General features: G+C 51.2%; 1 protein-coding gene across 1 annotated transcript in view; it reads left to right on the forward strand.

Annotated features, from left to right (window-relative positions):
* Window positions 1-2514: 2514 nt before the first annotated feature.
* Window positions 2515-24318, forward strand: part of ARID3B (AT-rich interaction domain 3B) — a 43771-nt gene continuing 21967 nt past the window's right edge. The window contains exons 1-3 of the mRNA XM_054388192.1: window positions 2515-3120; window positions 17142-17213; window positions 18732-18804. Coding sequence (XP_054244167.1) covers window positions 2515-3120; window positions 17142-17213; window positions 18732-18804 — 751 coding nt within the window. The remainder of the gene's footprint in view (window positions 3121-17141; window positions 17214-18731; window positions 18805-24318) is intronic.

Raw genomic sequence — 24318 nt, forward strand, 5'->3', positions numbered from 1 at the left:
TTAAAAAAGCCACATAAAGGCTGGTGGGTGAGGAACCTGAAGGTTAAACTGAATCCTTTCGCTCCTTCGGCTGGGAGAGAGAGACGAGAAAAGGAAGCTAATAGCCGCACTGTGGGGGGAGAGGGGGGGGTGGGTGGGTTAAAATGGGTGTGAAAACTTGGAGTGGTTTCGTGTGATCAGGCTGGTTGTGGTCGGTGCCTTAAGCTCGGGCCTGATCCTACGAGGGAAGGATTTGCTGCGAGGCAAAAATGGCTTTGAGGCATCACCTTGTTGGGCCTTCGAAGTGGCGGTGAAGTTGGTTGCCTCTCCACGATGGCATCGTGAGGACGGATCCGAAACGTCTTTGGGGGTGGGGGGGGGAAGGCAGGGCTTCGAAGGCCCTCAGCGGTTGTGCTGGAACCTGTCACACGCCATTGTACCTGACCTCCTCCGGGAAGTACTGCGGGGCCCTGCATACCAGGGTGTTGCTGCACCTGAGGTGTGTTTGCTCGGCGTCTTAGCCCAGTATCAGGTCATTTATTATCCTCCCCGAGGTGTGTGTGTGTGTGTTAACTTCACACCCCTCCTGAACGTCCCCCAGGCAGCAGAGGTGACGCCTCACCCCGCCTCAGGTGCAACAATACACCGGAGGAGGTGTGGGCTGGAGGTTCTCTTTTCCCCTCTTGCAACACCCTGCACCGATTCGTTGTTGCTTTCTGCCTCTGTGTGTGTGTGTGTGGAGCTAGGCCAGATGGTGCATTGTGCCTTCAGAAGGAGTCTTAAGGCTCTTTTCAGCTGCCAGGTAATGCATTATTGCTCCTGACATCCAAACCACTAATCCACTTTATATCGTTTCATTTGCGAGCTCCAGCCGTCCCACAGCCTCCTGCTTGATAAAAACCCAAAAGGCACCAGCCAGGCTTTTAATTTGGGTGATGTGCTCTTACTTAGCACAGGGAAGAGCTCACAGAGGAGGGGGGAAAAAAATAGTAATGAGGTTGGCAGCAGAGCTGGTGGGCACTTTGTAGGAGATCCATGGTCTGACCACCTCAGAGGAAGACTTGGAGTGGCGCTAGGGGTGCTGGAAGTTGTCTTTCACTTTTAGAAGCAGTGTCTGGTAGGTTATTTGTTGGTTTGGGACAGAGCTGTGTCTGTTTGGAAGTGTGTGTTAGCAAAAGAGACTCTTTTTGTTGTTTTGGTTTGGTTCTGTGTTTTGGTGTTTTTTTTTTTTTGTTTTGTTGTTTGTTTTTTTTTTTTTTTCAACTCTGTGGCTTGACTCCGGCAGTGCTGGTTGTAAACAGGGTGGTGGGAGATGGCCAGGAGACTCTAGAGCTTGTTTGTAGTTGGCCTTTTCCTTTGTTTCTCCAAGCTGATGGTATTTTGCTATCACTGAACCTTGAAGGGCAGCCAGTGGGATCTGTTCAAGCATCTTTTTACTGAGCTGGAGGAGGCCTATCCTTGTCAGCACGTCCAGTTGGTGACACGAAGTCCAAACTTGATTTTTTTTTTCATGGTTGGGGATCAAAGGTGTAGTCCTCTTTCTAGGATTCACTGCAGATCAGAGCTGTGTCTCTGCTGGGCTTTGCACAAGAGGAGCTTGGTGCTGGCTCAGCACAAGCTTGCTGCAGGTCAAAATGGAGAACTAGGAGAGCTCTTGGGTCCTTCAGGTGGGGAAAATTGAAGAGAGGCCACTGGCAGGGTGGGGAAGCAGAGGTGGAGGAGCTGCTGGGTGCTCAGCAGTTTGTTTGCAAGCTGCTGTGGTCTTTGCTTTACTCTCATCTTGCTCTCCTGGGGGAAAAAAAATAGCTAAATATAGTTGTTGGTGGTTTTTTTAAGGCAGATGTGTAAAGTGTAAAGAATGTAGCCATGTAATGAAAACCTAAAAGAATTTACAGATAACTGGTGTGTGATAAATTCCTGCCCAGTTTTTTAATGGCCAAAGTGATCCAGCTGCTCATCCCAGCTGCCTCCTTTTAAGGAAGTATTTTCAGAAGCAGCAAACCAACCCTTGGAAAAAAAAAAAAAAAAGAAGGAATTATTTAGGAAGGGTGGAAGGATCCTGACCCAAACCCCAAAACTGCGGGGCCTGTGGACAAAGGCATTTTATAGATGCTGTCTTTTTTGGGGTGGGAGGAAGGTGGGAAGGGGAGGGGTGTGCCTCTGAAACTTGAGGTTATAGCAAAATGTGTTCAGCTTGAAAATACAATTAAACAGTCTGAAAATTGAATGCAAGTTTGAGCCCGAGGCTGTTAAACATGAAGCTGATTGTTTCACGGTCTCCTGCACAGGAAAGAGTATTGGCTTTGCACTCTATTTATCCTCTTCCTGGGGAAAGAAAAAAAAAAAAAGAAGAAGAAAAAAAAAAAAGATGAAAGCATTTTATATTCATACAGACAAATATTTGTCTCTCTTTCAGATTCACCCAGTCTCCCAAGGTCGGGGCTTGAACCCTGCCAGATAAAGTCGAAACCAACCCCACCACCACCACCACCTCCTCTGGTTTTTTTTTTTTTCCCCAGCCATGCAAACTGCGGGATGAAGCTGGAAGCTGTGGTTGAGCAGCTGCAGAAGCAGCAGCAGAAGCAGCAAACGCCTCTGCAGATGGATTCCAGGGAGAGACAGCAGAGGCAGATGCGGGAGGCTCAGCTGCTCTACACGCAGCAGCTGGCCGTGCAGCAGGCTGTCCTGGCCGCCACATCTGGCAGGCCTTCGGGGGGCTCCCCTGGCGGGCCCTTGGCCAGAGGCCCACCTGCAGCAGGAGCTGCGAGGGCTTTTGATCAGAGCAGCATGAATTCAGAGCCAGAAGAAGAGGAGGAGGAGGAGGAAGAGGAGGAGGAAGAAGAAGAAGAGGAGGAAGAGGAAGAAGAAGAAGAAGAAGGGGGTTTGGAAAGCGGCGATCTTGGGGACGGCACCGACGTGACTGGAAAAGAAAGCTGCTCCGCTCTGAAGTATTTTCATGCTCCCAAAGTTGCCCATCACAACCAAAGAGTGGCCTCTACCTCTAATCCTCTGCCAGCTTCAGGGCACCCCCGGGGACAGCAGGGCAAGGAAGAGCAGGGTAAAGACACTACTAAGCAGCCCTACGCCGGGGGATCGCCGTCGGGACGCCAGAGCTGGCGCTTGGACGAGCAGCTCAAACAGGTCAGTGTCACCAGCACTTCTTCCTTCTGCATCAGAGTGACCATATGCAGTCAGCCTGAGGGTTTCTGTGGCCCTGAGTCCTCTCGCAAGGCCTCCTGACTGTTTGCCAGGGCTTTGGAGCAGGCACGTGCAGGGGGATGCTTGCCTGGTGTGCCCCTCTGGGGTTAGTCTCTCAGAAAGAGCTTGCAGGAGAGTTTGGTTTGCTTTACAGCTGCAGACCTCCAACTTAGGGCTGTCAGAACCTTTGGTGACGGGGAGAGGTTTGAGCTTTGGCTTGTTCCTCATCTCTCTGGCTGCTGCTCAGCCATTCAGAATGGGACAAGCTGGTGTTAAGTTTATTTCTGGTGCAGACACTCTCCTGCTAATGTCACGCAGGAGCTATTTGATGTGCAACATCTATAACCCCTTTGTGTGGGACCTCTGGGATGAGGCTGGGTCTGTGGGCAGGCAGGGCAGGGTTTGTGTCCTGCCACTGATCCTGTGAGCCAGCAGAGCCACTTTGTGTTTCACCTGGGGGTGGAAGAAGCTGATGTGCTGCTGCCTGGGTTTGGTGGGAGGTTAACTCTGTGTTTGAAGATTGACCGCTCCTTGTAGATAAATGCCAGAGGATGGAGAATTCTCCTCTTGGGTTGGAAGTGGGTGTTCAGTTAATGCAGCACTAGTGTGCTGGTACAGAGCTGATTGGAGCAGACCTTCAGGGGCAGTGAGACTGTTTAGGTCTGTTGGATCCAAGCCAAAGGACAGCATGATTCAAATAAAGGAAAAAAAAACACACAAAAAAAAAAACCACTCCAGAAAAAAAACTCCAAAGGGACTTCATTGTCCTTTTCTACAGATGTTGTTCAGGAAGGTCAGGTTTTGCTTCAGATGTTGCTCAAAACCCCTGTATGGATGCAACCAGAGCTGGTTTTTGTCTTCCCTCCTCCAAACCTGATGAAGTCAAAAAGCTTGAGGTGTTGTGGTGAGCCATAGAGGTTGGAAGGTTTGCTGTGGGTGTTAAGGGCAGGCTCTCACCTTAATAGGTGGTCACCTCCATGAGATGATTTGGTTCATGCTGTCACAGGCAGCAGTTTGAAGAGAAACTGTGGTTTCAGTGGTGCCCAGTGACAAGACAGGAGGTAAGGGGACACAGACTGGATCCCAGGAGGTTCCATCTGAACAGGAGGAGAAAATTCTTTGGTGTGAGTGTGCCAGAGCCTTGGAGCAGGCTGGTGGAGAGGTGATAGTCTCCTCTTCTGGAGAGATTCCAAACCCACCCAAACATTGTGATGCTGGGCAGGCTGCTGTGGGTGACCCTGGACTGGATGATCTCCAGAGGTCTCTCTCAACCTCTACCATGCTGGAATTCTGTGAGCTGCTAAAGCTCAGCTGTCTTAATTTCTTCTCCCATTCCATTCAGTGTGGTCTGTGGGCTCCTTGCTCAGCTGCTCCTGCAAACCTCTACCTGATGGGTGTTTCTACACCAATGCTTGTGGCTGGAACTCCTCAAGGTTGCCACATGAGTGGCATTTGTGCTGTTGGTGCTCTAAAGCAGCCTCGGTGCATGAGATGCTGCAGGCAACCAGTTGCTGCTGTGTTTTATTTTCTGTGCTTGCCCTTCAAGAGGGGCCAGACTGAAAAGAAAGAGTTCCTCAAACTGTTGTAGGGAAATGGAGTGGGGGTGAAGGGATAGTCACTAGAGAAACTGCTTCAGAATTTCCAGAACTGGAGTGAGTGGTGCAAACTTCTTCCTCTTTCAGGGTTTGGGGTGGAGAGCAGTAGGCAAGACTCTGGAATCTTACTGAGTTAGTAGGTTTAATTCTTAGGCTGTGTTCCTTCTCTTTGGGAAGACAAATGACCATAAGTGTGCCAGATCTGGTCTCAGCTGGTGTGGAATAGCAAACAAACAAAACCAAAATGCTGGTTTAAAATCAGCATGCTGGGCACTAATACTGAGCCCCCAGTGCTTTGGCCCATTTTAGTAGTGATAAAGTGGTTTGGGAGCAGGTTGCAGCTTCCTCTGATTTTTTTCTGTCTGTTGGGAGATCTCATTCCTTACAGCTCCCAAAAAGGAGGTTGGAGTGAGGCAGGAGGTGGGGGTTGCTCTGTTCTCCCTAGAAAAAAGTGATAGGATGAGAGGAAATGGTCTCAAGTTACACCAGGGGAGGTTTAGGTTGGGTATTAGAAGAAACTTACTCCTTGAAAGGGTTCTCAAAGACTGGCACAGGCTGCCCAGGGAGGTGGTTGAATCCCCATCCCTGGAGGTGTTGAAAAGCCACAGAGAGGTGGTGCTGAGGGCCATGGTTTAGCACCAGCCTTGGCAGAGTTGGAGAATGGTTGCACTCCATGACCTTAAAGGTCTTTTCCACCCAAAACCAATTCTGTGACTCTGTCATTTCAGACCACCTTAGTTTGGAAGCCAAAGTGCACCAAGCTTCACCAGGAAGCAAAACTCCATTGCTGCTGTGTTAACCTGTTTCACTGCTGGGAAAGCAGTGACGGATTGGGAGAGGTGCATGAACATCAGGATGAGGAGTGGACAACAGAGGAGCATCAGGGATGGTGGGAAAGTGTCACAGAAGGTGGTGGGCAGGTTCAGCTGTCCCAAAATAGCCTCCTGATGCTGTCAGTGCAGTCAGAGTGCTGAGCTTCATGCTCTGCCCAGCAAGCCCATGGCTTCTCTTCAGAGCCCTGCTGGAGAATGATGTTGGAAGGTGCTGTGGTGTGCTCCAAAGAGCCCAGCAGTAGTGATGCTGGTGTGGTATAATCACCTTGGGTCAGGTAAATATTGCAGATCAACTTGTTTGCATTCACCAGTGGAGTCTGCATACCAGGGAGTAAAAATTTAACTGTGCTACACCAGTGCAGGGCTGGGGAGCAGGGTGGGAGGAAGCTGGTTCAGGTGGGAATAAACTAGGGGAAGGGGGAGGTGGATGGGTGGCAGACAGCAACCATCAGCAGGACAGCAAAGGGTAGAGATGCTTGTGGCACTGTGAGCTGTCACTCATGCCAGCCTTGCAAAGGCATGCTGGAAAGAGGCTGGGATTATTCTTTTGCCTAAAATGGTTGTCTTAGGCAGGAAAAAAAAAAAAAAGGAAAACAAAAAAAAAAAAAAACCCACCCAAACAGCCCAGCCCAGGATCAAATAGAAAAGTGACTGTGTTTTGTTTTCAAAATGACTCCTCCACTGGGCTTTTCTTTGGCTTCTCTGGAGATGGGGGCTAATAAGCAGTGGGTACACACTGCTCTGGGAGCATTTGTGGTATGCATAATGGCTGTTGCTTGAGGAGGAGGTGGAGGGTGGTGGTGGAGGAAGAAGTCACTTTTGTTGCTTCTTTCAAGTGTGGAAGAGATGCCCTTGGAGAAAAACGTTTCCTGATAGCGTTCAGGCTGAGATTGCCTGGGAGGTTTGTAGTGAGGAGCTGGCAGAAAGATGGAAAGTAGCAGCAAAGATGAAGCCTTCCCCCGCCACCCCACCCCACCCCACTCTATTCAGCTGGGCCCTGGACAGCCAAGTAAATAATTGTAGAACAAGCTGGCAGACAAAAGAGCTGGCTCAGCTCGTGACAGGGGCGGTGGGAATCCTGTCAGCACAAAACAACAAGGGAGTGGAGCTGCTTGTCGGGGAGTTGCACTCCCAAAAGAAGAGCTGGAGAGGTGGGGGGGGGGGTTGGGGAATGTGGGAGCTCAGCTCATCTGCTCCTCAGACTTCCTCAGATCCCCTGCAAATCCATCACAGCTCCCCTGACCCTCCTCAGAAAGGGTGTTGTGGGAAGGCAGATGGGGAGCTCGTCCTGGGGGTGCAAACGGTGCTGTAAGAGAGGGTTTCAGAGAACCCTACAATGGGTTGGGTTGGAAGGGACCTTGAAGTTTGATCAGTTCCAGCTCCCTGCCATGGGTAGGGACACTTCCCATTAGAGCAGGTTGCTCAAGGCCTTGAACACCTCCAGGGAGGGGGCAGCCACAGCCTCCCTGGGCAGCCTGTTCCAGTGTCTCCCCACCCTCACTGGAGAGAATTTCCTCCTAAGCTCCAGTCTCAATCTCCCCCCTTCCAGCTCAAAGCCGTTGCCCCTCATCCTGTCACTCCAAACCTTTATCAAAAGTCCCTCCCCAGCTCTCCTGTAGCCCACTTCAGATACTGGAAGACTGCCCTAAGGTCTCCCTGGAGCCTTCTCTTCACCAGGCTGAACAGCCCCAACTCTCCCAGCCTGTCCCCACAGAGGAGGTTCTCCATCACTGTGATCATTTTCATGGCCTCCTCTGGACCCACTCCAGCACTTCAATGTCTCTTATGCTGGGGAAAGGCACCAGAACTGGACACGTTGCTCCAGGTGGTTGGGTGGGGGTCCTGCTGGATGCTGCCATTGCTTGGTGATGGCTTAGGTTACTAGAGAGAGGCTGGTGGGGAAAGGCAGGACCACAGGCAGGGTCTTGCCCCTTTTCCACTCAAGGCTGGAGTGCAGCAGCAGCAGCATGGAGCAGGTTTGTCAGGCTGTTAGCACAGCACAGTGCATTCCTTGGTGGAATGTGGAAAGCAAGCTGAGGTTTTTCAGGCCATCAGCTGGTATTTTAATGCCTCCTTCAACTCAAGGCTGCCAGAAAGCAGCTGTCTTGACTTCCAGAGAAAGGTTTGTGGTCTGGTTTTTGAAGAGGCTATCTCACATTTAAGATCCTCAGGAATCACCAGTCCCTCCTGAAAATCCTGACCTAAAACCTTGACAAAGGTCATGGCATTTATTGAGAGGAGGCAGCTTCAAATAATTGCTTTAGCTGCCCCCTTTTTTTTTTTTTTTTTTTGGCTTTAGGGTCTAGGACTGAGTGGCTGAGATTCCATAACTTGAAGTATGTGCCTCAAGTGGTGTGGGGATTGAGGGATTGCTCAGGAGATATTCCCTAATCCAAAGGGGGGCTGAAGGTCCCAGCAGTCAAAAAGCTGTGTTTCACAGGGTGCATTTTTTGCCTCATTTCAGATATCCATCTGCTCATTTCAGATATCCAAAGCCTCCTTCAAGGGTTGGATATTTAATTCCTCACGTGAGTCACTGGATGTTTTTCTTTAGTTGTTTCTTTTTTTCTTATGCTGCTGGGAGGAGAGAGGAATTCTTCTTGAAGAGCTGATGTTAGATGTTTGGTGTCTCTTTCACTGAAAGCTTTTTTTTTTTTTCCCCCTTAAGAACAAATTTTAATCCCTCAGTTGCCATTTGCTGCTTCTCTTAGTTCCTGGTTAGGAAATGTTCATCAAATGAGTAGGTGTGGCTCTTCAGAACGTGGATGAGTTGGGTAGAAGGTTGGATTTGTCACAGAATCACAGAATGGCTTAGGTTGGAAGGGATCTTAGGGCTCATGTACTCCAAACCTGATGATCTTTGAGGTCCTTTCCAACTTGAATGGTTCTGTGATTCTAGAAGAGTTGTTTTGATGAAGCCTGCATCTCAATCTGCTTCTGCTGAAGCAGTTCCACCTCACTTGGTGGAACTTCAGCTGCAGCATCACTGGTGGGAGCAACATCACCTTTTTGTTTAATGTACCAAGGAATGGATGGGAGAGGAGGACCAAGAAACCACTTCTGATAATGGCTGCAGGCAGCAGCCTGCAAGCAACTGGTGTTAGACATCAGAGATTCCCCACAGATCTTCACAGTGCGGCTGGTCAGCCTGGAGATGAGACCTCAGAGCAGTCTTCCAGCACCTGAAGGGACTACAGAAAAGCTGGGCAAGGGCTTGTAGTGATAGAGTGATGGGCTATGGCTTTGAGCTGGAAGAGGAGAGACTGAGACTGGAGATTAGGAAGAAATTCTTTCCAGTGAGGCTGGGGAGGCACTGGCACAGGTTGCCCAGGGAGGTTGTGGATGCCTCTTCCCCGGAGGTGTTCAAGGCCAGGCTGGATGAGACCTTGAGCAACCTGGGCTGGTGGGAGGTCCCATGGTGAAGAGGGTTGGAGCTGGATGACCTTTAAGGTCCCTTCCAACCCAACCCATTGTAGGGCTCTCTGAGGCAATGCCATGGGGCTGCATCAGGGCAGTGTTGGATTGCAGTGACTGTGAGGTGCCTGGAGGCAGAGCTCCTCGGGGTGAGGAGCTGATTTATATCCTGGGAGAGAAACAGCTCATTTGAGGATTTGTTCAGGGGCTAAATTTATCTGTAGGAATAGTTGCAGCTTGTCTCCTCCAGTGCCCATTTATAGAAGCTGTAGCTAACAGTGGAGAGCTGTAGGTGGAAAGATCTCCACCCTGTCGTGTTCCTACACTTTGGGTTCTCTCACTTCAGGCTAAATCTGGGAGTGGTGTGGCAGTGAGAATTTCTCTTCCCACAGCCAGGCAGCTCTTGTCACTTTGCTTCTCAGTTAATTCCTCTGAGCGTTTGTGAATAGCTGCTTCACAAAGAGCCCAACTTTTCCTTAAGGATCAGGAAAGCAGATTCCTGTTTTGCAAGGAATTGTGTTGCTGCAGCAGTGCCTGGGTCATGGGAGCACAGAAAGAAAAAAAAACAAAAAACCAACTTCATCAAGGAGGGAGTAGGAGGGGGAAAAAAAAAAGTCATGAAGCTATTAACTTCAGGCCATTCTTTTCCCTTTCCTTCCCCATCTTCCCTGCCATTCCTGGCATCACTAAAATGCTTTCAAACCCCATCTTTGAAGCTCCCAGTGATTGAGCTCTGTTATTAGGAAGCCAGGGGAAGGGTTGATTCCAGTTGCAGCAGTAATTATAACTTGGTTCTCCATGCTTGAGAACTTGCAGCTCAGGGCAGTAGCCCTGATCTTATCAGTGGGTTTGTAGTACAACAGTTTTCTTTCTAATAGCATCTGTTTCACTTCCTAAGGCTTAACTCTACCCACAAAAGGAATTTCTGGGGATTCTCTGATAATCCTGAAATTGCTGCCCCTGTACCTTTTCATTGACTCGGGGGCTTTCAGTTAACCCATGGGGGTAGGGGAGGGGCTTGCTTTTCTACTGCAAGGGTTAGCTGAGTCCCTAAGTGGCTATTTCAGCAGATTTCTGGCCTAAAACCTCTGTCAGAACCACAGGTCTGCAGTGGGGAGGTGCAGAATCATTCTGAGTTTCGTGCCAGAAGTGTTTCCCCCCACACACTTCTTTTCTACATAGCAAAGCTTTAGTGGATTGTCTCCAGAGTTTGCCAGTTGACTATGGCTTTGCAGTTGGGGTTTTAGCTGAGCCCCTCCATGACAGCCCCTCTCCAACACCTCCATGAAACTGGGGTGAGAGAGAAAGGCTCTGGAAAAGGAGCATTTTGAATTCTTCCTCTTGTGTCCCTGTTTGCACACCAATTTGTGTAGACAACTGGAGGAGGAGCTGCTTGCTGTTGTGTTTGCTTTAATACTTCACCTTTTTAGTTGAACACAGGGGGTTTGATTCTTCAGTGTCTGGGAGGTGATACCTGAGGGGTAGGTGTCCTGCAGGGAGGGGTTTAGGCTGCTTGTTTGGAAGGGTTTTGCCCTCAGGAGAATGGGGTTGGGCGAAGCAGGGAACCAGTTTGTCATCTCCCTTTTTTCTGCCTTGCTTGGCAACTCAGGGTTAAACTCTGGCTTTTGAATGTAGGATTGGAAACCAAAATTGCTCTGGACATCTGAGCTTCCCTCTAATAAGATATTCCAGGTGGTTAGGGAGTAATCCTAAAATAGCTCCAGATATAATTGCTTCTGAAGCCAGGGCTGCAGCCTCTCGGGGAGGGGGGTGGTCCCTGAGGGGGGTGCTCTGATGGCCTCCAAGGTGTTTGCAGCACAGGGGAGGCTCCCTGGCTCTACCAGCAGCCTCTGAAGGTGGCCAGCCCTTCCCAATAACTCTTTGGTGTTGCACCAGCAGCTCAAGCACAGCCTGTCCCACTCCTACCACCTGTAAGTAGGAGAAAGCAGATGAGTTCTTGCGGGTGGTAGCACATTCCCTTGAGACAAATTGATGGAGGGAGAGGCAGAAGTCCCCTGCCTCTCTCAACAGTGTGGGGTTTTTTATTGTTTTGGTTTGGGTTTTGTTTTTTCCCTTCCTGCTGGTATTGCCTGACTTCTACAAAGGTCTTTTAATGACTTGTGAGGGTATATTGATTTCTCAGGTTCCTGCTGTTTATACGGAGAGGAAGGCTTCTCAGCATAGGGGAACTTTGTTTTCTGAGCAGGAGCAGAGAGGAAGCTTGAGACCAAAGCTCCTGCTGAGCTCTCTTGCTGGGCAAAATGTAGTTTATTTTACATCTGGAGCACCTTTTGGTTCAGTAGCTTCATGTGGGGCTCTCTGCTGAGCTACCTGTTCCAGCTGTGCTCAGGTCACCACTCCGACCGCTGCTGCTGTCTTTGGTTGTAGCCCTGGCATGGACCTCTGGGTCCAAAGATATCAGCAGTGCAGCCCCCCTGCGAGCAGAGCAGTGCCTCAAGATCAAAGCTGAGGCCTGGGAAAAGTGCCTCGTGGTGCTTGGAGCCTGTTCTCTGAATAAATAAAGCTTGATTCCCTGGCTGCTGAGCTGACATTTCATGCTCGCCGGAGACTTTGCTACCCAAAACAAACCTGTGCCCTGTCCTCGTGTCCCCACAGCCCACGTGCCAGTGGCCCCCTCAGCTGATTTACAGCAGGCTTGGAGGAGCAGCCCTCTCCTTATCTCTCCTGAGAGCTTCTTGTGGGGAGTGGTAACTGGCTTGAAACCTTTCCAGCCCCTGCAGGAGGGAATGTTAAGGCTAGGCCCCCCGTCTCTCACCTCAGTTCACTCCGTGTCACGCCAGGTGATGTCCATCTCTTGCCAATTTTCTGGACATATGGCCAACCCCTGATGGCTTCAGTGGAGCTTTAAGCTCCTTTTCACTAGCATCTTGTGAGTGGGGAGCATTACTGCTGTGCCCTCAAGTGTTTGAGGGTGGAGGGCCAGGAAGTAGGCTGCATGCATTCTGCTCGTTCTCTCTCATATCTTCCTTCCTTTCTAATTACCCTTTTTTCTTCCAACAGAACAAGTAAAATAAACCTCCTAAAGAGGCTTTAATCCCATGGTAGGTTTTGTTCCTGGAAATATTACCAAGTTCAAACCCCCGGCAGCAGAGATTCATCTCCTTTAAGCCCTCTTCTCTTTCCTGTTTGCAAATGTAGTGGCATAAGCTCTCAGCATGACCCCAAGTTGCCTGTGAAAGAAATGGTTTGCTGCTTGGAGCACCCAGGTTAACCCCACAACCAGTTTTGTCCTCTGGATTTATCACCCAAGCACAAACTTGGGAAGGGGAGAGCTCAGCCTTCAAATGGGCTGTGAAGATGATGAGGGGGCTAGAAAGGAAGCTACAAAGATGATGAGGGGAGAGGAAAGGGCTCTAAAGATGAGGAGGGGAGTGGAAAGAGCTCCAAAGATGATGAGGGGAGAGGAAAGGGCTACCAAGATGATGAGGGGAGAGGAAAGGGCTCCAAAGATGATGAGGGAGTGGAAAGGGCTCCAAGATGATGAGGGAGGGAAAGGGCTCCAAAGATGATGAGGGGAGTGGAAAGGGCTCCAAAGATGATGAGGGGAGAGGAAAGGGCTCTAAAGATGATGAGGGTGAAGGGCAAGATGAGGAGGGAAAGGGCTCCAAAGATGATGAGGGGAGTGGAAAGGGCTCCAAAGATGATGAGGGGAGAGGAAAGGGCTCCAAAGATGATGAGGGGAGAGGAAAGGGCTCTAAAGATGATGAGGGGAGAGGAAAGGGCTCCAAAGATGATGAGGGGAGAGGAAAGGGCTCCAAAGATGATGAGGGGAGTGGAAAGGGCTCCAAAGATGATGAGGGGAGAGGAAAGGGCTCCAAAGATGATGAGGGAGTGGAAAGGGCTCCAAAGATGATGAGGGGAGAGGAAAGGGCTCTAAAGATGATGAGGGAGTGGAAAGGGCTCTAAAGATGATGAGGGGAGTGGAAAGGGCTCCAAAGATGATGAGGGAGTGGAAAGGGCTCCAAAGATGATGAGGGGAGTGGAAAGGGCTCCAAAGATGATGAGGGGAGTGGAAAGGGCTCCAAAGATGATGAGGGGAGTGGAAAGGGCTCCAAAGATGATGAGGGGAGTGGAAAGGGCTCCAAAGATGATGAGGGGAGTGGAAAGGGCTCCAAAGATGATGAGGGGAGTGGAAAGGGCTCCAAAGATGATGAGGGGAGTGGAAAGGGCTCCAAAGATGATGAGGGGAGTGGAAAGGGCTCCAAAGATGATGAGGGGAGTGGAAAGGGCTCCAAAGATGATGAGGGGAGTGGAAAGGGCTCCAAAGATGATGAGGGGAGTGGAAAGGGCTCCAAAGATGATGAGGGGAGTGGAAAGGGCTCCAAAGATGATGAGGGGAGTGGAAAGGGCTCCAAAGATGATGAGGGGAGTGGAAAGGGCTCCAAAGATGATGAGGGGAGTGGAAAGGGCTCCAAAGATGATGAGGGGAGTGGAAAGGGCTCCAAAGATGATGAGGGGAGTGGAAAGGGCTCCAAAGATGATGAGGGGAGTGGAAAGGGCTCCAAAGATGATGAGGGGAGTGGAAAGGGCTCCAAAGATGATGAGGGGAGTGGAAAGGGCTCCAAAGATGATGAGGGGAGTGGAAAGGGCTCCAAAGATGATGAGGGGAGTGGAAAGGGCTCCAAAGATGATGAGGGGAGTGGAAAGGGCTCCAAAGATGATGAGGGGAGTGGAAAGGGCTCCAAAGATGATGAGGGGAGTGGAAAGGGCTCCAAAGATGATGAGGGGAGTGGAAAGGGCTCCAAAGATGATGAGGGGAGTGGAACATCTCGTGAGGAAAGACTGAGATCATTTGGGTTCTTTAGTCTGGAAAAGAGAAGACTGAGGGGGGATCTCATAAATGCCTATCAACACTTCAAGGGTGGATGTCAGGAGGATTGGACCAAGTGTTTGTTTGTTGTTTTTTTTTTTCAGTGATGTCCAGCAAGAGGACAAGGGGTAATGTGCACAAACTTGAACATAAGAAGTTCCATCTAAAGATGAGAAGGAACTTCTTTAAGGGTGATAGAGCACTGGAGCAGGCTACCCAGAGAGGTGGTGGAGTCTCCATCTCTTGTAGACATTCAAAACCCACCTGGACATGTTTCTCTGTGACCTTCTCTAGGTGAATCTGCCTTGGCAGGGGGGGTTGGACTCTGATCTCCAGGGGTCCCTTCCAAGCCCCTACCATGCTGTGAAAGCATTTTGCCTTGGAGTGTGTGAAGTTGAGGATGGGAAATAGTGGGGATGTAGTGGAACACTGGAACAGGCCCCATCCCTGGAGGTGTTTAAGGCCAGGCTGGATGAGGCTCTGGCCAGCCTGATCTGGTGTGAGGTGTCCCTGCCCATGGCAGGGGGGTTGGAACTGGCTGCTCCTTGTGGTCCCTTCCAACCCTGACTGATTCTATGATTCTAACAGGTTGCTCAGGGAGGTAGCTGAGCCCCATCCTTGGAGATCCTCAAGGTCAGGCTTCACAGGGCTCTGGGCAACCTGATCTAGTTGAGGATGTCCCTGCTGACTGCAGAGAGGGTTGGACTGGATGAGCTTTGGAGGTCCCTTCCAACCCAAACCATTCTAGATTCTATGAATAGCTGCTGCCTTCTGGAGAGACTTCTGAAGGTCTAAGGCTCCTGAGTGTCCTCACAGGTTTGTTGATGTGTGAGGTTATAGGAGCAGCTGGTTGGTACTGGAATTAGCCAAAAGAAAAACAAAATAGACCCCAACTTGGTTTGAATCTCTGCTAGCAAAGGACACCCCCAGGAACCCTCCCATGAGCAACCCCACTCTTGAGCTCTCTTCCCAGCCAGGGCTGGGAATTGATCTGCTGTAATAAACAGCTGACATAACAGAAGTGGCAATAATCCCTCCATTAAATATCTTTCAGCTGATGGGACTCACTGGATAATTGACTTTCCAGCAGGAATTACTGGCTCAAACTAAATCAGCAGGCATTAGGGCAGCTCAGTGCAGTGGCTTTGGAAGGGGGGAACTGTAGCTTTGCCTGGCCTTGACAGGAGCTATTCATCTTTCTAATTCAATGTGTGTGTCACAACCAGATGCCTCTGAGGTTTCAGATATTGGACTCACCTCTCTAATTCACCTCCCCCTTTTTTTTTTTTTTTTTTCTTTGGGGGGGTGGGGGTTTTCTGTGCTGAAAGCTCTTGCTGTCTTCAGTGCTTTTGTATCTGTTTAGGGCATTGCGTTTATCAGGACAGGCTGGTAGAGGTTGGAAGGGAACCTCCAGAGATCATCCAGTCTCAACCCCTCTGCCAGAGCAGGATCACCTAGGGCAGGTCACAAAGGAACACACCCAGGTGGGTTGGGAAAGCCTTCAGAGGAGGAGACTCTACAACCTCTCTGGGCAGCCTGCTCCAGGGGTCCAGCACCCTCCCAGCAAAGAAATTTCTCATGTTGAGGTGGAACCTCCAGCTTGTACCTGTTGTTCCTTGTCCTGTGACTGGGCATCACCAAAAAGAGCCTGGCACCTTCATCTTGACACCCACCCCTCAGAGATTTATAGGTATTGGTAAGATCCCCCCCTCAGCCTTCTCCTCTCAAGACTGAACAGCCTCAGGGCTCTCAGTCCAAGCTACCTTGGGTTTGGTTGTTCTCTTGAGTGGCTCTGGAGCTTTATGAAGTTCAAAGATGCTCAAACATATTTCAGGATCATTCTTTATGGCCTTGCTCCAGCTGGACAGCCAGAAGCTGGTTTGCAGCCCCAGTGATCACTTCAGAATGGGCCTAACTGGTGTAATCCTTTTAATGCTTAAGAGGAATGAACCTTAATCCAGCAAAGCTGAGCTTTCCATTTCTGTGGAGAGAATCCCCAGCCAGGAGTTTCCAGGAGGAAGGGTCCTGGCTTGGCAAGAAGCTTTCCAGTGGGATTATTTCCCTCTTTCTCCAGCATGCTCTGGGTTTGTACTTCTGAGTGTGGTTGGTGTCATCTAGCAAGCAGAAAGGAAGTTGCTTGGGTACCACCAGCACCTTTCTCTAGGGGTTCTAGGATGATGTGGGGAGCAAAAGCAGCACTTCTGGTTGGACATCACTAGATGAAGCTGAAGATGAGCCAGCTGTGTGTCCAGGTGACCAAAAAGGTCACCTGGTCTGGATCAGCAATGGTGTGGCCATCAGGACCAGGGCAGGGATTGTCCCCCTGTACTCAGCACTGATGAGGCTACACCTCAAATCCTGGGGTCAGTTTTGGGGCCTTCACTCCAAGAAGGACACTGAGGGGCTGGAGCAGGTCCAGAGAAGGGCAACAAAGCTGGGGAAGGGTCTGGAGAACAGGGCTGGTGAGGAGCAGCTGAGGGAACTGGGGGTGTGTAGCCTGGAGAAAAGGAAGCTGAGGGGAGACCTCATTGCTCTCTGCAAGGAGGTTGGAGTCAGGTGGGGGTTGGTCTCCTCTCCCAAGTGATAGATTACAGGACAGGAGGAAATGGCCCAAGGGAGGTTTAGGTTGGGCACATGGAAAGATATTTTTTCCTCTAAAGGGTTGTCAAGGCCTGGAACAGGCTGCCCAGGGAAGTGGTGGAGTCTCCATCCCTGGAGGCATTTAAAAGCCCTGTGGATGTGGTGCTGAGGGACATGATTTAGTGGTGGGCTTGGCAGTGCTGGGTTCATGGTTGGACTCTGATCTTAAAGGTCTTTTCCAGCCTAAACAATTCTGTGATTAGATCAAAGTCCCTGCTGCAGCAGGGGGAGCCTCCTCCTGAGGAGCAGGTGAGGGAAGGCAGCTGGAGGAGTTGTTTGAGGGCTTCCTGCTGGAATGGCTTTCCCTGCCAGGAGGTAGCTTTTTGGAGATCCACATCTGCAAGCAAAAATCTTAGCTCTGAAAAACTTCTCCCTACCCTTAGTGGTCACCTGGGTGGTGAAATCCCAGCTCCCTTTTTTTGGGGCTGAGCATCAGAGCTCCTTGAGGTCCCTTCCAACCTCAGGGCTCTATGAATCCGTTCCACGATTCCAGGCAAACGTGCTGTGACAGCCACACAAATGGTTCTGTCCTCTTGGTCTGAGGCAGGAGCTGCTCTTTGGGTTTTGCCCCCCACGATGCCCATTTGCAAGCTTTCTGGAATCCTCTCCCTCTTCCTGGCCAGCCTCTCAGCCTTGTGTTTCTCTCCCTAGAACGGCAGCGTGACCTGGAGTGATGAAGGGGATGGATGCAGAGGAAGAGAGATCTCACGAGACTTTGCCAAGGTTGGTGATGGAGATTGTGGGGAAGGGGCAACTTGGGGGGGGAGGGAATTCTTTCCCCTGCTCATTGCCTGTGGAGCCCTCGTAGTGACTTTGTGAGAAAACTACTTTATCCTGCAGCCCTCTGGCTCCAAACCTGCTGTTTCGTTGGGTTATTGCTTTTGATCACTTGAAATAGTTGAAGCTAAGCCTCAATAAGCAGACTTTTGACACTGAGAGCCTCAGTCAATACCTTCTGCAGCTGAGGGAAGAGTATTTCATTTCTTGACCCTGATGAGAAGAACTCTGCTCCTGGGTTTGAATGTGGCAGCTGCCTGTCACCATCAGGCAGAGGAATTCATTTTTAAACCAAGCTGCCTCTTTGGGCAAGGGTGCAGCTGATTGCTCTGCAGAGACACACTGCTGCCCTTTCTTCCCAGAGCTTGGGGGGGTGAGAAAGCACAGAGCTTCCCAGGAAAGGAGCTCCTCTTCTTTTGGACTAGCTGGCAGAACCCATTTCCCGATGGATCTTTGCTGGGTTTATTTTTTTTTCCCAGCTGCCCCACAAGAGCAGCTCCAACTGACACAAAATTCCCTGCAGGGATTCTCCCTCAGTCCCAAAGAGAGAAGGAATCAAATGCTTCTTGCTGTCTCCTGTCTTGTTCTATATCCTCAGTGAGAGGCTGACTTCAGCCCTTTTGACCTGTCACTTTGTGGCCTCCCAGGCTTCTTGATAGGTGAAAATGAGATTGGTTTGTTTTTTTATTTTTTTTTTTATCTCTTCAAGAGGTAGTTGTAAGACACTCATTAGAAAAATCAGTGGCTAAAGCTAGCACATGGTGCCTCTCCTCTGCAATCAGCTGCCAGTGGAACTTTATTTTCAATCCTTAGGGTCTTCAGCCTTTTGGTAAAATGATTTGTGCAGCAAATTGGTTCCAGGCTAGTTTCTGATTTTTCTTTTTTTTTTTTTAAAGTTTTTTTTGGCTTCTTCTAAAGGAGTTTTTTTTTTTTCCCTGCCAGGCATTAGTAGCTACAAGAAAGCTCTGTCCTTTCATCTCTTCCTTCAAGGCACTTGGAGTTTGTCACTTATGTGACAGTCCTTGAAGGAGGGAATCATGAGACTGAGAGAAGCTGCAGAGAAGTTTTCCTTCCCTGCTGCCTCAAAGCTGCTGAACTGCTGGCACCTTCCTTTTGGTTGTCTCCTCTTTCTCTCCAGCTTAATAGTTCCTCTCCCCTTTGCTTTCAGGTGCTTTCAAAGCCTGCTCTGTGTAGCTCTGTAGCAACTGAGCTGACTCCTCTTCAGGGTGCCAGTCTCTGCTGTGCCTGGAGGAGCTGCTGAGGGGTGGCTGAACAAGGCAAACCAGAACCGAGATCCTCGAACTCTTCCTGCAGCCTTGTCCATCAAAGCCCTCAAGGATCCTTCCTTGCTTTGGCTGCCTTGCACCCCTCCAGCTGCCAACAGCAGAGCAGGCACTGGCAGATGTTCTGCCTTGCTTTTCTGTCTGACTGTGGGTTGTGCTTTTCCTTCCTTCCCTCCCCCAGCTCTACGAACTGGACAGTGACCCTGAACGGAAGGAGTTCCTGGATGACCTCTTCATCTTCATGCAGAAGAGGGGTGAGTGAGCATTTCTTTGAACTCAACAGGGCAAAATGGGCTGGAGGGATGCTGCTGCCACTTGAATTCTTCCCTTTTGAGGTTGAAAGAACCAGCTCCAGCCCTTGAACTTGCAGATCAGCTGGAAGAGCAGTGGTAAGGCTGGAGATGTTTGCCTTGAGAGATAAGGAGGGCAGCAAGAAAGGACTCTGCCCTTTAACTTCATTTCACACACACTCTTTGTTCACCTTCCTACCTAATACTCCTTGTCCATGCACTGAAGTGCCCAAGGAACCTGATTGCCCTAAGGATATTGGAAGCAAAGCTGAGCACCACTGGGAATTCTCTGGTTTCCCTCTTCACAATCACACATCTCCATAGCTTCACAGAATGGTTTGAGTTGGAAGGGACCTTAAAGATCATCTGGATACAATCTCCCTGCCATGAGCAGGGACACCTTCCACCAGCCCAGGCTGCTCAAAGGTCTCATCCAGCCTGGCCTTGAACACCTCCAGGGAGGAGGCACAACCTCTCTGGGCAACTTGTTCAAATGTCTCACTGGGAATAATTTCTTCCTAATCTCCAGTTTCAGCCTCCCCTTTCCCAGCTCAAAGCCATTGCCCCTCATCCATCTCTATCTGGTGTTTGGTTTTGATGGCATGTGGAAGCTGAGTGTCAGTGCCTTCAGAGCAGTGGCCTTGCAGTCTGGGCACTGGGAGAACAGACCCCAAGCCACATTTTCCTGGAGGTTCACAGCGTGGCAGCTCTCTGTTTTCAGTAGTTTTGTGCAGCTTCTCCCATTCCTCCCTCTGCCCTCAGCAACTTGCATCTCTCCTGAGCTGGTGCTTGAGTGAAGGGATGTCCACAGAGGCATTTCTGTCCCCTAGTTAGCAAAGTTCAGTTCCCACATTGCAAGCTGTTGATGATGAAAACGTGGTTGGTGTGTAAAGCACATCCCTGAACGTCTGTGATTTGTAAATCCCTTGTGGGGCTCTCTTCCTTTACCCCTCCAATCATGCCAGGTGGACTCTTCCAGCTAAGAAACTTCTGACAAAGTGCAAAATTGTGCTCTAGACCTTTTCCTTGGTTCCAAAAGGTCTGCTGAAGGTAGGTGTGAAGAGCAGACATAAAAAGGACTCTTTCCTCCCTCCAAGCACAATGCTCTCTGAGTGGGCAGGAACCAAACAAGCCAGGCTGGAAGGGCTGTGGCCAGCAAAGTTGTGTCTGGAGAGTCATAGAATCATCAAATTTGGGGTGGAACGGATCCTAAAGATCATCCTGCCATAGGCAGGGACACCTCCTGCTAGAGCAGTTTGCTCAAGGCCCCATCCAGCCTGGCTTGGAATACTTCAAGGCTTGGAGCCTCCATAGATTCTCTGAGCAACCTGTTCCAGTGCTTCACCACCCTCCTGGGGAAGAACTTCTTCCTCATTTCAGGTCTAAACTGAGCTTCTTCCAGTTTGAAGCTGTCAACCCTCATCCTCTCACTCCATGCCTTTGTACAAAGTCCCTCTCCAGCTCTCCTGTAGCCCCCTGCAAATACTGGAATGCTGCTCTAAGCATGAAAATGCAACATCTCAGTCTCAGCTATTTGGGAATTCTCTGAGTTGGAGCTAGGGTCTCACTTTTGAAGACAGAATCACAGAATTGTCAGGGTTGGAAGGGAGCTCAAGGCTCAGCCAGTTCCAACCCCCCTGCCATGGGCAGGAACACCTCACACTACAGCAGGTTGCTCACAGCCACATCCAGCCTGGCTGCAAAAACCTCCAGGGATGAGGCTTCCACCACCTCCCTGGGCAACCTCTGCCAGTCTCTCACCACCCTCATGGGGAAGAATTTCTTCCTAACATCCAATCTGAATCTCCCCATTTCTAGTTTTGCTCCATTCCCCCAGTCCTATCACTCCCTGACACCCTCAGAAGTCCCTCCCCAGCTTTCTTGTAGCCCCCTTCAGATCCTGGAAGGCCACAAGAAGGTCTCCTGGGAGCCTTCTCTTCTGCAAACTGAACAGCCCCAACTCTCTCAGTCTGTCCTCATAGCAGAGCAGCTCCAGCCCTCTGCTCATCCTCATGACCCTTCTCACAGGAAGCCCCTCCGTGGCTGACTGGATCACAGCAAGCTTCCCAAAGTGCCCTTTGAGTTGCTCTTCATCTCCCATGTCCATTTTTCCCCTGCTGTGGCTGGAGCTGAGAGCTGCCCTGGGTGATTTTTTTTTTTTTTTTTCCCCCCCCACTCTCCAGCAGTTGGAGGTTTATTCTGCCAGGGCCAGTTCCAAAGTGAGAGCTGTTTCTTGCTGGTATTTTTGGCTTTCATGTGCAGAGGCATAACCAGGCTTTAATGAGTCTCCTTGCAAATGTTAACCTGAGCTCACAATGTTCATGCAAGGGCTGGGCTGACTGACAGACAAGACAATAATCTGAAGAGGAGGGGAGGGGAGGTGGGGGAGGAGAGAGTGATTGGCAGCAATGGAAACCTCCAGATACCCAGAGAGAAATCTGCTTAATACTTCACTGGCTCCTTCCTATTACCTTTTAATTATTTATAATTGACATGCTCCCAGTGCAAGGGCTGAGCTGGTCACCAGCTGCTTGCTGGAGGAGTTTAGCTTTTAATCAGCTGGGCATTTCCAAGGGTATTTGTTTACTGGAGACTCCCTTGTTTGCTTCCTTGCTGGAAGGCTGAAAATGAAATGTAAGAGCCCAGCAGCCACTGGGCAAGAGGTGCCCTGAGCTGGCATCCAGGGTGAGGCTGGGAATGGTTGGCCCTGCTCTGGGGGACTGGCCACAGATCTGCAGGAGGCCAGGCAGTTGGGGGCCTGCTTTTGGGAGTGCCAGAATGTAAAGAAGTGGCCAGGAGGACCCCTTTCTTCTGCAGAGAGGGGCAGGGGACCCCTTTCTTCTGGAGAGAGGGGCAGGGGGGGACCCCTTTCTTCTGCAGAGAGGGGCAGGGGACCCCTTTCTTGTGGAGAGAGGAGCAGGGGGACCCCTTTCTTCTGCAGAGAGGGGCAGGGGGACCCCTTTCTTCTGGAGAGAGGGGCAGGGGGGGACCCCTTTCTTCTGCAGAGAGGGGCAGGGGACCCCTTTCTTGTGGAGAGAGGAGCAGGGGGACCCCTTTCTTCTGCAGAGAGGGGCAGGGGGACCCCTTTCTTCTGGAGAGAGGGGCTGGGGACCCCTTTCTTCTGGAGAGGGCAGGGGGACCCCTTTCTTGTGGAGAGAGGGGCAGGGGGACCCCTTTCTTCTGCAGAGAGGGGCTGGGGACCCCTTTCTTCTGGAGAGGGCAGGGGGACCCCTTTCTTGTGGAGAGAGGAGCAGGGGGACCCCTTTCTTGTGGAGAGAGGGGCAGGGGACCCCTTTCTTGTGGAGAGAGGGGCAGGGGGACCCCTTTCTTGTGGAGAGAGGGGCAGGGGACCCCTTTCTTGTGGAGAGAGGGGCAGGGGGACCCCTTTCTTCTGGAGAGAGGGGCTGGGGACCCCTTTCTTCTGGAGAGAGGGGCAGGGGACCCCTTTCTTGTGGAGAGAGGGGCAGGGGACCCCTTTCTTGTGGAGAGAGGAGCAGGGGGACCCCTTTCTTGTGGAGAGAGGAGCAGGGGGACCCCTTTCTTCTGGAGAGAGGGACAGGGGGACCCCTTTCTTCTGGAGAGAGGGGCAGGGGGACCCCTTTCTTGTGGAGAGAGGAGCAGGGGGACCCCTTTCTTCTGGAGAGAGGGGCAGGGGGACCCCTTTCTTCTGGAGAGAGGGGCAGGGGGACCCCTTTCTTCTGGAGAGAGGGACAGGGGGACCCCTTTCTTCTGGAGAGAGGGGCAGGGGGACCCCTTTCTTGTGGAGAGAGGAGCAGGGGGACCCCTTTCTTGTGGAGAGAGGGGCAGGGGACCCCTTTCTTGTGGAGAGAGGGGCAGGGGGACCCCTTTCTTCTGGAGAGAGGAGCAGGGGGACCCCTTTCTTGTGGAGAGAGGGGCAGGGGGACCCCTTTCTTGTGGAGAGAGGGGCAGGGGGACCCCTTTCTTCTGCAGAGAGGGGCAGGGGGACCCCTTTCTTGTGGAGAGAGGAGCAGGGGGACCCCTTTCTTCTGGAGAGAGGGGCAGGGGGACCCCTTTCTTGTGGAGAGAGGGGCAGGGGGACCCCTTTCTTGTGGAGAGAGGAGCAGGGGGACCCCTTTCTTGTGGAGAGAGGGGCAGGGGGACCCCTTTCTTGTGGAGAGAGGGGCAGGGGGACCCCTTTCTTCTGGAGAGAGGGGCAGGGGGACCCCTTTCTTCTGCAGAGAGGGGCAGGGGGACCCCTTTCTTCTGCAGAGAGGGGCAGGGGAGCCCTTTCTTGTGGAGAGAGGGGCAGGGGGACCCCTTTCTTGTGGAGAGAGGGGCAGGGGGACCCCTTTCTTGTGGAGAGAGGGGCAGGGGGACCCCTTTCTTCTGCAGAGAGGGGCAGGGGGATCATTCTGCAGAGAGGGGCAGGGGGAGTTGGGGTTTGTCAGGGTGAAAGCAGAAGTGGTTGAGCTCCAGGAGGCAGCTTCTCCTCTCTCCTTTCTGTCAGCTGCTGTCTCTCTCACTGCAGAGGATCTTGTGCCTGGACAAAGTTTTTTCCAGAAGCTGTCCTGTCCCCTTTCTCCTCACTGCTATCTCCAGCAGGCTTTTGGTTTTCTGGTCCAGCAGATGGACTTTCCCCCACTGTGTCCTATTCCAGGAGCTTCAAAAATCTGGCAGCTTCTCCAGCAAAGTTCTGCTAGGAAACCATTCAGGCTTGCCTTTCTCCTTGCTTTCTGGGCCAGACAAGCATCAGAAACCACACAGGGCTGAAGAGTTGCCTGAAAGAGTGCCCCAGAGATGGCTCCAACCACGTTGCAGGCACCTGAGAGCCAAGTGCTGTGTTTCTTAGCTGCTATGTGTGAAGAGCTACTTCATTTGCACCTCCTGTCTGAAGGGGATGGAAAGCAGCAGCTCTGCTAATAAACATTGCTGGATTAAAGAGGTGGGGAGGGGGGTGGGAGGGGGAGAGGAATCTTGCTGGTGTCCAGGAGGAGCTGGAGAAGCTTTGTGGGCTGATAGATTTGGGGCACAAAATAGCTGCTGAACCTGAAAAACAAAACCTGAAATCAGCAGCTCTGATGTGAAAGATAAATGAGAGATTTCCCAGGAGCTGCTGAGTGGTTGGGGGGGGTGGTGGTGGAATGAAAAGATTTGGTGGTTGGTGCTGCTGGTAGGAATGCACCTCGAAATGGGGAGCCATGAAACAGGCTTAATGCAGATCAAATGTGCAGGTCTCATCTGCCTCTGAGCACAGCAGGTTGCCCCTCAATGACCACAGCTGCAAGTGATAAAATGGCCCTTCAGTGGCAATAATGCTGCAAGGGGGAGATGAGAGGGAAGCTGTAACTCTTCCCTTTGTTGGGTGTTTTATTCCTGGGCTGTGCTGAGGTGAATGGGTCCCACCACAGCTCTGATTGAAGGGGCAGATGGGGAGAGGAGGAGAGACCAAGCCAGGAGGGCAGTTAATGTGTGCAGGGCTGGCTTGCAAGCAGGCCTGCAAGAGGACTTGCCTGATGC

The sequence above is a fragment of the Indicator indicator genome, chromosome 16, assembly GCF_027791375.1.
Source record: "Indicator indicator isolate 239-I01 chromosome 16, UM_Iind_1.1, whole genome shotgun sequence".
Lineage (NCBI taxonomy): Eukaryota > Metazoa > Chordata > Aves > Piciformes > Indicatoridae > Indicator > Indicator indicator.